At 33.1% G+C, this 16,912-nt stretch overlaps 1 protein-coding gene and 1 long non-coding RNA gene across 3 annotated transcripts; both read right to left on the reverse strand.

The window, feature by feature from the left end:
- Positions 1 to 3,944: 3,944 nt before the first annotated feature.
- LOC114171194 lies at positions 3,945 to 7,758 on the reverse strand. Of its 2 annotated transcripts, XR_003601385.1 has the most exons (5): positions 7,079 to 7,758; positions 6,444 to 6,565; positions 6,239 to 6,325; positions 5,260 to 5,410; positions 3,961 to 4,227 (listed from the first exon to the last, which is right to left on the reverse strand). It is a non-coding gene; the product is annotated as an uncharacterized LOC114171194 (long non-coding RNA). The 2 variants fall into 2 exon arrangements; XR_003601380.1 differs by having other exon boundaries at positions 3,945 to 5,410.
- Positions 7,759 to 10,529: 2,771 nt separating this feature from the next.
- Positions 10,530 to 11,024, reverse strand: LOC114174499. Its single transcript, XM_028059337.1, has one exon. It carries the CDS (start codon positions 11,022 to 11,024, stop codon positions 10,530 to 10,532), a length of 495 nt encoding a protein of 164 aa, XP_027915138.1.
- Positions 11,025 to 16,912: the final 5,888 nt, after the last annotated feature.

Here is a 16,912-nt window from a genome sequence, read left to right on the forward strand (position 1 = left end):
GGTCTTGTGTTCATTCACTTGGTAGCCTAGCACATTGTTTTCTCATTTTCGTTTTCCCTATCTTAGCACCTAAACCGTTAGTTGAGAAGATGAACAAGCAAATCAAAACCCTCCTTGTGGCTCATAGTCCCTGATAGCTTGGGTGAAGTTTTTTTGTATTTTTAAAAGCCATTTATCTTAGTATATTATTATTAGGTACCACAACATTTGTTTTCCTTTCACAAATCATGATGAGTAGTTGGTGTAAGATTGGTGCAGTGGGGTTTCACGTTCAAATGGTGAGGAGTTTTGGTTGGAATGAGTTGATGTGAGTGTGGTATTAGTTTGTTTCCAATGTAGTGTAGTAATGGTTCTACGTGTGTTCATGGTGCAGTTTCGGTGGTGCTTAGGAAAACCATGGAGTTCACGTGCAAAAATTCTAGTTTGTTCCCTTGGTTTTTGAGTGCAGCCTTACACAATTCCTTGGGTCTCTTTTCTTGTGTGCACTTGGTTCTTTAAAATAACTTTGAGTTAGTTTTGGTTCTTTGCATGAATGGTTTTTACCTTGCAGCCTTCACATTTTCTTTTGGTTTCCCATTGGCCTAATCCTTTCTTTATTTTAGACTTAGTAGTGACGTGACTTTTGCATAGTTGTGGTAATTTTTGGTTCCTTCTCACTTTATGTTCATAGTGCAAAGTGTAGGGATTTAATTGATTGGTCAAACATTTTTGTTGTTTCTTTTCATATGTATTAATTGGTTGAAGACAATGGACCCCACATGCATTTGTTTTTCTCTTTCGTTGAATTTTCGGTGCAAATCAAACTTGAATGTATTATTCATCTCTCTTAGAATATAGTCCACTTTTAGCTTAGTGGGACCCATACCATAGTCTTTGTGATTAATTTTTCCATGTTCCCTACTTGTGCACCACGTGATATCATTGAAGCCATGTATGGACCATTATATTTTATGGGAAATGATATTTTAACTCCCAAATCTGACTCCCAATTTAACTCTCTGACGTGTCATTTACTTTTGATTTTTTTTTTATTTTTGTAAAAGGCACGAAAAAGGAAAGTGTTTTACAATAGTGGGGTGTAGAGAGAAAAAACATCTTTCCAAATATGCAAAGATCATTCTACGCTTTTAGGGTTACAAACTAATAACTTCATAATCAATCATCTCTCAATTTTAATTTAATTCATACTCATTTGTATTAAAATTAAAATAAGTATATTTCGGTATTCATAATATTATTCTTTTTTTATTACATTAATTAAATCTATATTTTAAGATTTTTACTCATTTTTATTCTATTTAAGTAACTTTAATTTCCACTTTTTTTTTCATCTATAAATTTTTATATTTTTATTTAAAAAAAATGCTTTTGTAAAAGTAGTTTGATGGGAAGGAAAAATTGAATTTATTATTTTTGCATTAGTTATCCTCAATCCAACACTACATTGGTAAACATTTAATATAATTTATAGCTCTGATTGTGAGGGTGTGCGAAATCTTTAATGCAGGTCAACACTTAATACTACATTACTAAATATTTAATATTTTCACTAATAACATGTCTGCAATGTGACAATTGTGGACCAATTATCTCACACGAAATCTGATCATGTTAAATACCTTTCATTATACCTTATTGAAGTGGTATACATATTGAAACCCTTACCACATTGCACTAGTCATGAGGGTGTGCAAAATCGTTAGCATAGGTCAACATAAAATATTACATTCATTGATAAGCATTTAATATTTGTAATGTGGCAACTGTGAACCAATTATCTCACACGAAATTTGATCATGTTAAATATGTTGCATTAGACCTTATTGACTACAAGTAGGCTATATATTACCACATAACTTTGATTGTAAGGGTGTACAAAAGCTTTAATGCAACTCAACACTTAATACTACATTGGTTAGCATTTAATATTTTCATAGATAACATTCTATAATGTGGTAGTTGTGAACCAATTATCTCACATGGAATTTGATCATGTTAAATATGTTGCATTATACCTTATTGAAGTTGTCTCATTGACTATAAATGGGCTACATATTTAAACCCTTACCAAAGTGCACTAATTGTGAGGGGGTGCAAAATTTTGACCACAAGTCAACACTTAATACTACGTTGATAAGCATTTAATATTTTCACAGTTACCATGTCTATAATGTGACAGGTATGGATAGGGATGTAAAACCTACTTGCGCCCATGGGTATCCACGGATAAAATCCGTGACAGATAGTTGGTATGTGCGGGTATTTATTATCCACAAGTGGCAAATAAAGGATATTTTAATATCCATTTATGAAACGAATCGGGTGCGAGTATCATACTACCCGCAAATAATTAAAATTAAACATTAATTTATATTTTATTAAGTTAAATTTAATTAAAATTAAAATTAAAATTTAATTTATATTTTATTAGATTGAATTTAATTAAAATTAAATTTTAATTTATATATTAATTTGAGATATTTTTTGTAATTTTATTTAAAGTTTATTTTAAAAATTAATTTTTTTTAAATATTCGCGGTATCCATGGCTACTCACAATAAAATATCCCCGAGCAATTTTTAGATGAGTACCCACTAGTTGGGTGGGTTGCGGGTGAACTTTTTTATTGAGGTAGACACTATATGTGTACCCAAACAATTATGTTTTCATTTGTTTTTCTATATTTATTATTTTTCCTTTATTTATTCTTATCCAAATAAACTGAAGGCTTAACTAAGATAATGATGAAATTAATTTAAATGTAATAGAAAGTACATATTTAAATTAGTCTAAATTCCACAATCTATAATGATATAAAAATCATCCTTCGTCATTTTTTGTGTACTTACTCACTCTGTCAAAATGATGAAATTATATATTTAATTTCACTTATGTTTATCTTTTATTTTATTTTTATTTCTTTCACTTGTCTTCTTGAATTAGAATGTGACTTTGGTTCAAGGGTATAAAATATAAAATCGTGGAATATCTATGTGACTTTGGTTCAATATGTTAGAAAGTCTTATCTATTTAGAAGAAATTGAGATTAAAAATTACTTATATGTATCTTTCTCTTTCGACTTATGAAATAATTTTTAAAATAAAATCGCGATAGAGATATATAACTTAAAAACAAACAATAACTTAAATATAATAATTAATTTTACAATATTATTTTAAGACTAAACAATCAATTATTATGTTTTATCTTATGTAATAAATTTAATCAAAATAAGAATAATTTTCATTATTTATATTTGATAATTCTATTTAAGTTTAATAGAATATTATCCATATTAAGAGGTTAGATAGTATATTGGACTTTAGTCATGTTTAATGTTCCATCTTAAATTCATATTTAATACAAAACTACATCAAACTCAATGAGAAATTTTCATGGAATATAAAAATAAGTATTAATATTAATGATATGAATGATGTAGATGCAACAATAACTATTATGATTCCAATCAGCCTATGAATGAATCTGACACACCAAATTACCATATCACCTTTCCATTAGTTCACTACTAGATATATTAGTTTTAATCACATTTAAAAAATGTTGCTAAAATCTAAAAAAATGTTGCTATTTGCAAAGGCAACATTTATACACATGTTGTGTATAGTACATGTTACCAAAAGGTTTTAACAACATTTTTATGCATTATTAGCATCATTTTTAAAAATGTTACTAATCAGTATCTTTACTAACATTAGAAAAATGTTGCGAATTTAATATTTTTGTAACACTTTAAAAATGTTATCTATATATTCTCTAACATTTAAATAAATGTAACTAATTATCTTATTTTGTAACAATTAAAAAATGTTACAAATTGCCTTTATTTTTAACATTTTAAAACTGTTACAAAATGTTTTCTAACTTTTAGATGCAAATTTAGCAAACCAGTTGAATGTTACAGAAGAAACATATTCAATGAAAACAAATTATGTTTGTGGTTATATAAAAGGATCCAAGTAACAAAATATATTAACCATTGCAAACAAAGTGTATTACCTTTCTCCAACTATGACCAAGAAATTCATTCACAGCTATGGCATTGCGTATATACATCAGAGGTGAGAATCAAGAAATTTAACATTTCTATTAAGTAGTATTTTAAGATTTTTCATCTCCATGAAAGTGTTTTCATAACATTCTACTGTTCCTTCATTCTCAGAAATGGAGAAATCAAGAGACATGATTTCAGTTTTACTTATTCCCTGATATTGCAAAAAGGCACGAATCAACCACAACATAAGTGTAAGACCTCAATCAAGAGAAGTTTAAAAACTAATATAAACATAGAAATTTAGAAATTGTCAAGAAAAATATAACTATGATGTGAATTACGATAGACAAATGACTGAATCGAGAAAGCAAATCAATCATTGGTGAAGTCCATTAGCATTGTGACAAAAGTTAGAATTTCTTTATCCTGAATATCTGAGCCAATACATTCATGACGGAGAGAAAAACAAAATCATCAAAAATATCATTAAGTGATTAAAGGGGAAAGCAAAACAAGAAACTTGGTTTTTTTATAAAATTAAAAGTATTAGTGTTTTTCCATTCAAATAGTTTTAAAAAATTGTAATTAGTAAAATTTATGCCACAATACACTTAATAACGAATAAACTTATCAATCATTTTACTTACTATAAAACTAAATGTGAGGTTGATTCTCTCAAAATTCAACAATTATTCACCTATTTAAAATCCAAATTATTTATTTATTCTAAAATAGATATGCCTCTTGTCTTTATTTTTGTCTTTATAGAAAAAATTATTAATATGCACATAGATTATATAATAGTAAATTAACCATTTTGGCTTAAAAAAAAGTAGTTGCAGCAGGTTAGAATAATTCCATAAGGCATCATTTATAGAGTATGTGATATGAAAATGAAGAAAAAAGAACTTAAATATTGGCCTCCAATAATATCTCCTGAAAAATATTTAAAATTTATATGTTGACTATAATGAAAATTTAGAAAAGTTATCACTGATTCCTATAAATACCAAAGCACTTTAATAATGACAGTGAATCTCATAATTATAATATTAAGATTTCAGTGGCTTTTATAACAGGTGTTCAACATGTTTAGAAGGAAGTAATTTATCTTTCCAAGTTCCTCATTTGAAACTATGAACATGCATATTCAAGGCTAAGGATAAATAATGACAAAGGTATACCTCAAAGGTTGTGTTGTTCACATCCACATAAATATCCTTAAACATCTAAAACATGTTACCTGGAATATAACTAGAGTTGTCCCTGTATGTCCAATATGAGAGAGGATACAAAATTGAACTTGAAGGCGGTTCTACTTGATTATCTGCCAAAAATTAACAGAAGAAAAATCCAATGGCGATCCTCAAGCAATGGTGGCAATTTCTATAGGCCTAAAATTAAATATACATTGATTAGAGAAGAAATATTCTAAAAGCATAAAATGTGTTGTACATAAATCTCATCTTAGAACACATTTATTGCATAATCATTCAAACTAGTTCCTACCTTACAGTACCAAACTCAACAACAACCTTTATTATGTTCCCATCCCACCACCATATTGTGCTCTGTTTTGTTCCCTTTCGCATCATTTAACATCAGAAACAGAAAAGAACATGGAGGCATGTGGCACAGGAATTCTAAATTCGAATGACCTTGTAAACTTGTTCACAAGACATCAGGTCTAAGATACTAAAATTTATAATCTCTTCCATCTATGTTTAGGATAAATTCCACAGTTGAAAGTTACTGAACCTTGAATTTTAATACATCTCTTATGCTTAGGTTTCTGTATATGCACTCAAAAGAGCAAAAATTTCTAAACAATAAGAAAAGCCTAGGTTTTCTACTTTTCAATTTCTTAAGAAATAGGAATCCATTCATATTATGAATCCATTCATAATATCATGCAAATAGAGAGCACACCATATTAACACAAACAGAGAGAAACCAAAATATAACTTAGCAGTTAACCAAGTGCTCAAACTACATATAAACATATTTAATCTTAAGCTAGTTAAGTTCCCCTTTCTGTTCAGATATGTTAGCATAAATGAGGTCACTGAAATTTAACTATCCTATACATATGTAGGATGAATCCCAAACCACAACTTAAAATAAAGTTCTTTCCTTTTGTACAGTGTGTGAAATTGAAAAGCCAGGGACTCCAAGACTACTAACTCAACTTATTTTAGTATACAACAAAGAATTGTACTCACCATTGTGTTGAAAAACACAAATAGTTGCTATTGATCCTCGTGCACCATTAACAATTGAGTTGTGGTTCAACGAATCACTAATCATCACTACAATATATATACTACAGTGAGTTAAATTTTACAGAAAACTAAATCATATGCAAGTTTATAGATAACGCAAAATATAAGAAGACAAATAAGAACTTGTTTTATATGGGAAACTAACCCCTCTTTTGGACCAAGCAAGACCACCAAAGACAATCTCACCCCTCATTTCTGCTGTTGATCTTGACTTAGTCAAAGAAAGAAAACTTTGTCCAAACGTGCCCTTGTTCTATCATATTATACCTACGTTCACACAACTAATAATTGCATCGAAAGCATAAAAAAGTCATAAAAAAGGGAAGATTAACTATCCTTCTACCCTATTACCTTACCATAAAAATAATGTTAGATATATATTATTGTTACTTTTTTAAACTTAGTTTTCTCCTTAACTAAAATTTATAACACTTGTGTTTTATCAGTTTCCAACCAAGAGAATGGAATAAAAAAGAGCAAAATTATCAGTGATTGCTAGGAACACATGCATGATTATATGTGTGTATAGCAGCAACTTGAAAAAGCAATAAACCTATATAAAGGAACCATTTTATAGCAAAAAACAGCAGCCAGGTTAGTTTAGCCTATGATAGTGCGCGAGATAGCTACCGACCAAGTGGGAAGTATATTATTTTTCATAGTATGTTGTCATCCTAATATATATGCAACGTTTTCGAGCCATAACTAACCCTGAAACAAGGAACAGAATTCTGAAGCATAAATAGAAAGTATGCATCATAAATAACAAAATTCACTTACATCCCACCCAAGAGAACTGGTCTCTTCATCCAAGCCAAAATACTATAAACGAGGTTGCCATCAACGACAACATTTGCAGAAGAAATCTTGAGCAATTGTTCAATGACCTTGCTCTCAACGAGGTTGTCATCAATGACAAGAACGTGAAGCATTGAGAAGTTCATAAATTAGGGGAACAAACACAAAATTTCAAAAAGAAAAAATGAAATAAAGTATGTACTAAGAATCAGATTCACAATGACAATGTTTGATCGAGACTCGGAGTGAAATCTTCACACACTGAAGCTGAGGTTTGGTCTCTCATGGTTGGTCTAAGATTAGAGACACAGGTTTGAAGTGGAAGAAGAAGAGAAGCCTTACACGAGATTTTGAAGGATGATGGAACAAGACGATAACTTATGTCGCTGCCGGCGACATCTATAACAACGTCACAGACGGTGATGATGGAAGAAACCCTCGAAAACAGAGAGGATGGTCCTCGCTCTCGCTTCAACGCGACGCTGGAGGGAAGAAATTTTTGTAAAATTGAAATTAGGATTCAGGAATAACGTAGTTGTGGAAGAACACCTAATCGATCGCGTATTTTAGAATCTAACTTCGGTTTAGGAGATTAAACCCTTTTGAAATGAGGGTGGGAGAAAGAGCTACTGAGGTCTTTTTGGCAAAGGGAAGGAAAAGAAAATTTCGTAATGAAATGAGACTACAAAGGAAAAATAAATTAAACAAGTAACAAAAAAAAGAAAAAAAAGTTAATTTTAGCCTTTAGTAACATTTATATGAAAAATGTTACAGTAGTATGAAGAAATTTATATATTGTAACATTTTAAACAAACGTAACTAAGAAAATGTTACTAAAAACAATAAATGGTGTAGTGGTTAAGTAGGTTTAGGAGTTAGGAGGAGCTAAGCGTGAGACGTGAAAAACATTAAAATGGTAGTTTTGACACTACAAAAAAAATCGTTAAATACGGCGGTTATTTGGGGTATAAAATGGCGATTTTGACTGCCATATTTTTGCGCGTATGGCAGATACGAGTACCGCCATATATCCTGCTGCCTCAATGAATAATATGGCGGTCTTGGACGAAACGCTGCAACACTTGCCATTAAATGCATTGCGTAAATAATGGCAGTTCGAACCGCCGTATTTTGTGTGCAAATAATGACAGTGGGAATCGTCTTAATTTGTTTATTTTTAAAGAATTATCATGCGAAATACAACACCTACAAATGCCATTATTTGCACTGTACGAATGCGTTATACAACGTTTCAACTGTCATAATTTGAATGTGATTTTTTTTATATTATTTTTATGTAACCTGCTTTCCATTATTATTGAACCTGTTTTCCATAAAATTAAAAAAATCATAGACAACATCTTGATCAATAATACTTTCATTCATAATTCATATTTCATATTAAAAAAGTTGATATCATGAAACACCATCCAAAAGTTCTCACATTGAAAACAAAAGCCAAAAAGAAATCTAAAACATTATTATAATACATTTTCCTAAATTTCTAGAGCTATATCCCTATAGCTATGTTCCTAACTTGTCTTTTCTGCCTCGCTTGATCTTCTTATACCAATAGGTGATGGAGCACCACTTCCAAAATCGGGTACCTGGAATAAAAAAAAAACTTATAACTTATTCAAATTCACATGTGTATTATAATAAACTTATGTAATTTGTTAAATAAACTATTAATTTTTACATCATTAACCGAAGTATGTACCAAACCAGCAGCCATAGCAGCAAAATGGTCAAGAACGTCATCTCTAGAAGCAATGTAGGCAACCAATGTTTGCATTTGGTTTTTGAGAGTTGTGAGCTTATTTTCCATCTTTAGAAACTTCTCATCCGTATTTGTTGATGTTGCACTACATGAAGCAAAATTCATACCATTTAACCTAGTAGTGGATTGCTTAAATGCAAGAGTGGGACAAGCTCCATATGACAATCCTTTGACCCGACCTGGATGCTCCTTACCAAATATGAGACCAATTGGATCATTTGAAGATATATCTGGTGCAATATCTGGGTTATTCAACATTAGCTCATCTATTTTTTCATGCATTAAATTGAAAGTGCAAAGGACCGCCAAACAAACAAATATTGACAACTTAAAATGGTAAACCAATACACCAATAATTAGTTCAGACTCAAATAAGCAAATCAACAATTAATGCTCACAAACGAAATTGCTTTAAGAACTCACACAAAATCAGAAAAGCAGCAAAATAAATCTAATTCTATGCAGTTTGTAAAAGGGTTTTAAATGGCAACAGAAACCATGCACTCATTGTCGTTCCCATACAATATACTTCATTTTCTTCTAATTCCAAACACCAATTCCTCCAATAAACAAAATAGCAGTATCTTGTAAAAAGAACACACACCACAAGGAGACACAGAGCCCTCTCGATGACCAAGGTTTTTTATATGGTTGGTAGTTTTTTTAAAAAAAAACTAAGGATGATGAGGCTTTTACCTTGTTTCTCATTTTTCCTCTAATGTTCAAGCTGTTATGATATAAATAAACATGTAAAACATTAGCCATCACATACTTGAATGCTGAATTCCATTGTTAGAGTTTGAACTCTTTGAATCTCTCTTCTCTTCAGCCAATAAATATTTGTGGACAAAAATGTATTGTCTTTACAAACAAATCTCCATTCTATCCATTACCTCCAACACAACATTGTTACACACATCATTACTTATCCCTTCACCACACCATGCATATACCGAGTTTCACTCCTTAAACTAATTCACATTTTCAACATTCCAAACCAACAACAAGAAGACAAATGAATAAAAAAGGAGATGGCTACCATCTATATTTAATTTATGTTGCAGATTATAAATGAAATATTGAACGACTCCAGCTTTTAAATTAATTTAACCCTAAATTCGCACGCATGCAGCTGCTATAAATTAGGTTTGATTAAAAAATAATAATATAGCGTAAAGTTTACGATGATGAAGGAAGGACATTAAAAAGTTCAGGGTGACAGTTTTTATGTAATTCAGAAATGGAAGCGGGTTGGGTAAGAAGTGCCATCAAGAAGAGAAGAAAACAATGTGGACTGAACAATAATGGTTTCCCCACCAAATCGCTTTTGTGAATATTCAATTGAAAGGTTCATGAAGTGGGTAAGAACTCAAAGCATAATCCCTTGACGAGACCAACCATTTTGAGCTTCTAATTAATTACACACTTGCAGACACTATACTCGCACAATAGTTGTTCAAAATTGTCATACTCCTTTACCCACACCATCCCTTTTTTTTTCTGTTTCATATACTTAGACTCGAAACCATCTACATATCATAGTTAAACTTGAATATGGTATTTCAAAATAACATAATGCATTTGTTCAACCAACTAGCAAAGAACAATTCCATGGTCATGTGTTTAAAGTAGAGAAATAAACCACACTCAACCCTAGGAAGATAAATTAGGAAGGGAAATAAACCACACATCCGCATATTCGCTAGCCACCGGTATAGATTGGATCATCTCCGCAACACTTTTCTTCTCTAGCTTGGCCACCACCATAAAACACACGACCCCGTCTTGCAGTGCTTTCACAGCTTCCCGAGTTGATATCAATTCTAACCCTTCATGTTCTGGGAATACCAAATTGCGCCGTCCACAATCAATTATGATGTGATTGTTAGACAACCAGTCCATCCCCAATATCACATCCAGTCCCTTCAAGGGCAAGCACACCAAGTTCACCTTGAATCTGTGACCTTCCACCACCATAGAACACCCAACACACACTGAATTGGTAGCTACCTGACCTGAGGAAGGAGTTGAAACAAGCAACTCACACCCCAAATCACGTTGCTCCAAGCTCAATCTCCCCACACAACCATTAGAGATAAACAAATGTGTTGCGCTAGAATCAAATAATACCATTACATCATGCCCCATGAGTAAACAAGACTGTAATATTAAATTACCTAACTGAGTAGCCTTAGTAGATGTCATGGCAAAGACCCTGCCGGCCGCTCTCACCCTTTCTACGGGTGATGCTGTTGGTTTCTTCGCACTCAAACTATTCTTTTCTGGGCAATTATTTGCAAAGTGCCCAGGTTTGTCACATATGAAACACTTGCGACGGTCGCCTGACCCTCCTACTCCGCCTACCAGCTGGGGACAATTTCTCTTCAGATGGGGTCTGCCACACTGATAGCAAGTGGGACCCTGGGATGCCTGTGGTCAGCTGTAAGGCTTTTTCATCTACCTAGCTTCAGCGACATTTTTCTGATGTTTACTCACAACTGGCCCAGGGCCCTTCTCCAGGTGCTCAACACTCTTGGCCTGTTCCACCAAGACTGGGAATCTTCTCTCTCGCAAAGGTGTTACCACCCTCTTCAGCTCATGACTGAGTCCTCGCTCAAACTTTAAACATCTTCATTCTTCAGAAATAGCTTGCGAGTAATACCTCGCCAGGTGCTCAAACCTGTTCACATATTCCTGCACCGTCATATCCCCTTATTGCAGTGGAAGGAACTCAACTTCCCTGTCTTGTTTAGTTGTGTCTGGGAAGTATTTTTCCAGGAAACGTGTCCTGAAGTTGGTCCAATCTATCTGTTCCTCTCGGGTCTACATCTGTTGTTGCATCCCCGCCCACCAGTACTCAGCATCATCATTCAGAAAGTACGTGGCAAATAGAAGTTTCTGCTCATCCGCGCAGCTCATCATTGTGAATATCTTTTCACACTTGCGGAGACATGCTTCCGCTTCATCCAAAGAGGCTTTGCCAGTGAACTCAGCTGGCTTGTGGTGCAAGAAGTCCTTCACAGCAAAACCACCACATCGATAAGCTCACTCCCCACTAGCCCCAAAATATTTAAAAAAATATTTTCAAAACTTTTGCTCTAATACCAATTGTAACATCCCTAAGGAATATTACTAATTTTTAATAAAACCATCAATTTTTTTCATGTGTTTCTCTTTATTTTAATTTTTTTCGGGTCTTACACCATGCAAAAGACACTTTGATGCTTAAGTTAGCACTGATGATGTCAAGGATTCAAACAATATTTTAATGCGTAATCAATGCATAGAACAATGTGTTATTTATACCCCTTTTACTTGTGGGTCCTACTTGGAATGAGCTTTTGAGCCTAAAATACCTCTTTTAACTATTTCTGAATCCAGTGGTAGTGAGTGAAATTACAAGAAGAACCCTCAATAGTTACTGGTAGGCAGCTTATGAGTCAATATGGACAGATATTGTTTACTTATGGGGGATCCTAAGTATACAATATCCGATAAGCGGACATGTGGGATCTGAGGGTTGGATACTCTTTAGGCACCTAATTAGTTGAGTGGATAGGGATGATTACCTCTTACTCGTGCAGCTTCATAGTGTATTTTTCATGGAGATTTCCTTATTGCCTGTCAGTTGGATGCTTAAGTCCGCCTACTGCATACTGGTATATTCCTCAATGTAGGGTGATTAATATAAGTGTTGATAATCGTTTACTATATACCAAGAGGTTTCTTAGTACATAGTGAGCGACCTCGAAGATTGTTGATGGTTGCTTACTGTCTACGAAGGGATTCCTTAGTATAGAGTAAGCGACCTTGAAGGTTGTTGATGATTGCTTACTATGTACTAAGGGATTCCTTAGTACAGGGTAAACGGCCTTGAAGGTTAATGATGGTTGCTTACTATGTATGAATCCTTAGTACCGAGTAAGTGGCCTTGAAGGTTGTTGATGGCTTCTTACTGTGTACTAAGGGATATTTTAGTACAGAGTAAGCGACCTTGAAGGTTGTTGATGGTTGCTTATTGTGTATTAAAGGATTCCCTAGTACAGAGTAAGAGACCTTGAAGGTTGTTGATGGTTGCTTACTATATACTAAGGGATTCCTTAGTATAGAGTAAGCGGCCTTGAAGGTCGTCGATGGTTGCTTACTGTATATTGTGTGTACTTGCACCTGGTTCATGGTGTAGTTAGGACAATAGATACCCTAACGACCGTCTCCCTTCAACTATATAACCCTAACCTTGACTATTATTTACTCCCCGATTCAGTTGAGATTCTCTTCTCAAAATAAAATCATGTTTATCTTTTTAATATCTGCAGCAACAACGTGTTTAAAAAAATCAAAACAGAATATGAGTGTTTGCATGCTGCGACAAAAAAAATGTGGGAGAGAGAAATCTAAAAGGAAAATGAAGTTTTGACAAAAAAGTTTTTTGACAAAGTTCACAAACTTTCTATGAATAGATTAAAGTAGATTAATTTTTTATTTTTTAATGAAAATGAAGTAATAAAAATAATATTTATTTTACCTTATTTAGTAGTTTATCAAATTTTGTTAAAAAAAACTTTGTTAATATATCATTTTCTTAAAAATGGATCCCAAACTTTCGCTAGTCAGGGTCACAGTCGTGACCCTAACACACACCAAGCAAATACCTGCCACTAAACATATATATGCCATACTTCATATTTTTAATAATTAACATAAATAAACTAATAGCTTAAATCATTTAACTAATAATTCCATATTTTATAATTCAATACCATAATAAAATAATTAATTTAAATAAATCCACAATTTTAATCAAACCATCAATTTTTTTTCATGTGTTTCTCTTTATTTTAATTTTTTTCGGGTCTTACACCATACTTATTACTAGTTAACTCTCGAGTACTGAACTTCTCTTATAGATATTGGCAGCAAAGCAAATTCTAAAAATCTTAGCACTGACGTGAGGCAAATGAACCCCTTCATTCATCTTCCCACCCTCTCAACATCTCGACCATATATGATTGAGGACATCTCGACCACCTGTGCCTAAATGTACACGGCCCTTATGATATGAACACACAATGTGACAACTTCGACGACTATATATCAACCAACCAGGTAGTATTCCTCACACATCCAAATACACCTTGGTCATCAGTGCCTAGATGTACTCGGCCCTCGTGGTATTATCTAGCATCATGACGACTTGGTTGAATACATGTTGGCCAACCAAAACTGGTAACTCGAAAGTTTTAACTAAGTTGACTAGCTTAAAATCGTAACTAATAAGCATATGGATTAACCAAAGGTTAATCAAGCTAATTAGTCATTGGGTCAGGTCCATACAGGTAAAAAGCCCATAAGCATAGTATAAATAGCATAGTGCACAAGATAGATTGATTATGTTCATTAATGACTACATTTGTTATATGTTAACACACTTAGCCGACTTTACTGTCGAAGTGTCTTTTACAGGCACAACCCTTACTCGGTTGAGAAAGAACGAGTACCTTGATAAAGGATGAATATTCTTGGAGAGGTCGAATATCCTTTTACTAATCAAAAATAATATTTTTGTGACAAATATTTTTTTTGTAATAAAACATTGAAAAATTTATCAAAAAAGAATTTTCAAAAATATCACTAGTATCATATATTATTTATAATGAAGTAATATCATTAATAAAATATTAAGATATACGTATTCTCATTATAAATATATAATAAAGAATTAATTATTATACACTCTCCATTTCTTTAAAAAGAAGATCTATAAATTTATTGTGTTAAAGTTTTGGGTTCAAGGTGGTGTCTATTTCTTGCGTGGACTTGACTCATATTTCATTTTGATTGAATTTCATGGTGAATCCCTCCTCGAAAAATCCAAATGAGTGATTTAGAGTGAGCTTTGAGTGGATTTTGATTAATTTTGTGAGGGTTTCTTATTTTTGGAATGAAAGAGCGCGAGTAATAAAATTTTGATAGGGCGAGAGTGAGAATAAACCTTGATTTCTTATTTTTAATAAATAATACTAGTTTGTGACCCATGAATGCACACATGTCTTTTTTTATAAAATAATAATATAATTATAATTATTATATTTATCTAAATAAATTTAAAAAAGTATTAAAATCTAGGTAGATTGCAACCTTAAAAAATATAAAAAAGATAACATTTTTCGCACATCAGTAATCACGAAACTAACATCAAGACCCAACAACTTTCATTCAAATTTAGGAGAAATTCTCATCATTGATTGAGTGGAGGTTGTGTTTAATTTGATGTTGTTTAAAGACAGAAGTACGTTTTGACTCTTCTACCATGGAACTTAAAACTTAAACACAACAACAATATAACCCTAAACCCCAAAAAACGAAACATCAAAACATCAGGAAAAACCACAACCACAATGTAGAATAATAATCCAAAAAACTTTCCAGAAGTATAAATACAAAAATCAATGGGAAACAACTCCAACACAAAGAATCAAACAGCACCACAAACCCTTTCGAAAAATGAACTTCTTCTGAAAACCCATAACCCAAATGCACAACACAACATAAACGCACAACACATAGCCACAATTCAAATGAAAAAAATCAAAGAGAACCATAAACCCTAAAAATCAACCCACAACCACAATGGAGATGCATAATCCAGAAATCACTACAAGGGCACCACACACAACACCTAAAAACATACCCAAATTTGACAAAGGAAGAACGAAATCTTTACCTTGACCAAAGACATAGTGAAGAGGAAGACCGAAAAAAAGAAAGGGTTTTGTGAATTAAAAAAAAGAAAGAAGAGGAATTTTTAAAGAGGTTGATGAAAATTCATAGGAATATGAGAGGAAGGATAAGGAGAGTGTAACATCCCGGTCGGATATACTAATTAAATAATAAAATAAAGAAATACAATGGAAACCTCATTTATTATACTTCATTTCCCAAAAACACGGGAAAATTTAAAACATTTCTTTCATCTCCACTTATTCAAAAATCTGCCAAAATATTAAAAGTCGAATACAAAAATCAAAGTCTGATAGCATCAGTTATTACAATTCCTCAAAATCTATAAAGCAATAAAACTCTATAGAAAATCCCCAAGATAGCCCATGCTCCGACTCTTTGCCTCACCAGATCCACCTGCAACATCATTTGCTCACATGTAACGCAATAAACGATCATCGCCAAACATAAGCAGATAGGGTGAGCTAACAGTATAAAAACATATATATAATTCAAATATATAAGCACACTCATATCAAAGGAACTATATCCTTTGAATCCATACCACATGGCCACCACCATGTTACATGTGTTCTACGTCTTTAGATGAATACATCAAGATACACTTGCTGCCACACCTACAAGCCACAACCTGTAGAACACGTGCGAGAAACCTGCTACGGACCACACTCTGTAACGCTAGGTGGAGTTCCAATATGAGCATAGTTCGTAATGTCCAAAGACTATCAAACTCGTCGGCTGGCTACCGAGGAGGACAATCTTCTAGACCCATCCGTACGAGCAACAACTCGCACACTCACACCGGCAACACTCGCCAATCTGAGCCATGCCTCAAGGATTCGTCGTGTTCATCCGTAATTCTGAGCCACAACTCAAGAGATGTCATTCTAAGCCACAACTCAAGGAATGCCACGTGTTTTTCCCCTATCCCGAGACACAACTCAAGGAACACTCCAACAAGTTAATCTTTAAGGTATCACCAAAGACTTATAAACCACGCAAAAGCAAACAAGTCACAAATCCTGACTCTGCATTATAGTGTCGCACTACTCCAAAGTCGCTAGGCATAGTTCCAAATTGGCTAGCGGAAGGCCCAGGCTGCCAGGCGTTACGCATTGTAGTGCTCTTTATCTTCCAACTGTTACTTGGCATAAGCTTCCCCATCGTCAGGTGATGCACGCTCCAAACCCCACTAATTTTGTAGCTCTCCCCTGGTGGTTCAAACCTCATCGCCAGGCGCTACACCAGTTCAGGCAGTTGTTGGAAAAATTCTAGAAATATGCAGTTTCACATAT

This window comes from Vigna unguiculata, chromosome 2 (genome assembly GCF_004118075.2).
Source record: "Vigna unguiculata cultivar IT97K-499-35 chromosome 2, ASM411807v1, whole genome shotgun sequence".
Lineage (NCBI taxonomy): Eukaryota > Viridiplantae > Streptophyta > Magnoliopsida > Fabales > Fabaceae > Vigna > Vigna unguiculata.

What these genes read in the sequence shown, in the direction of transcription:
- LOC114174499 (XM_028059337.1), bottom strand. Translation starts at nt 11,024, where the DNA reads ATGGGGCATGATGTAATGGTATTATTTGATTCTAGCGCAACACATTTG.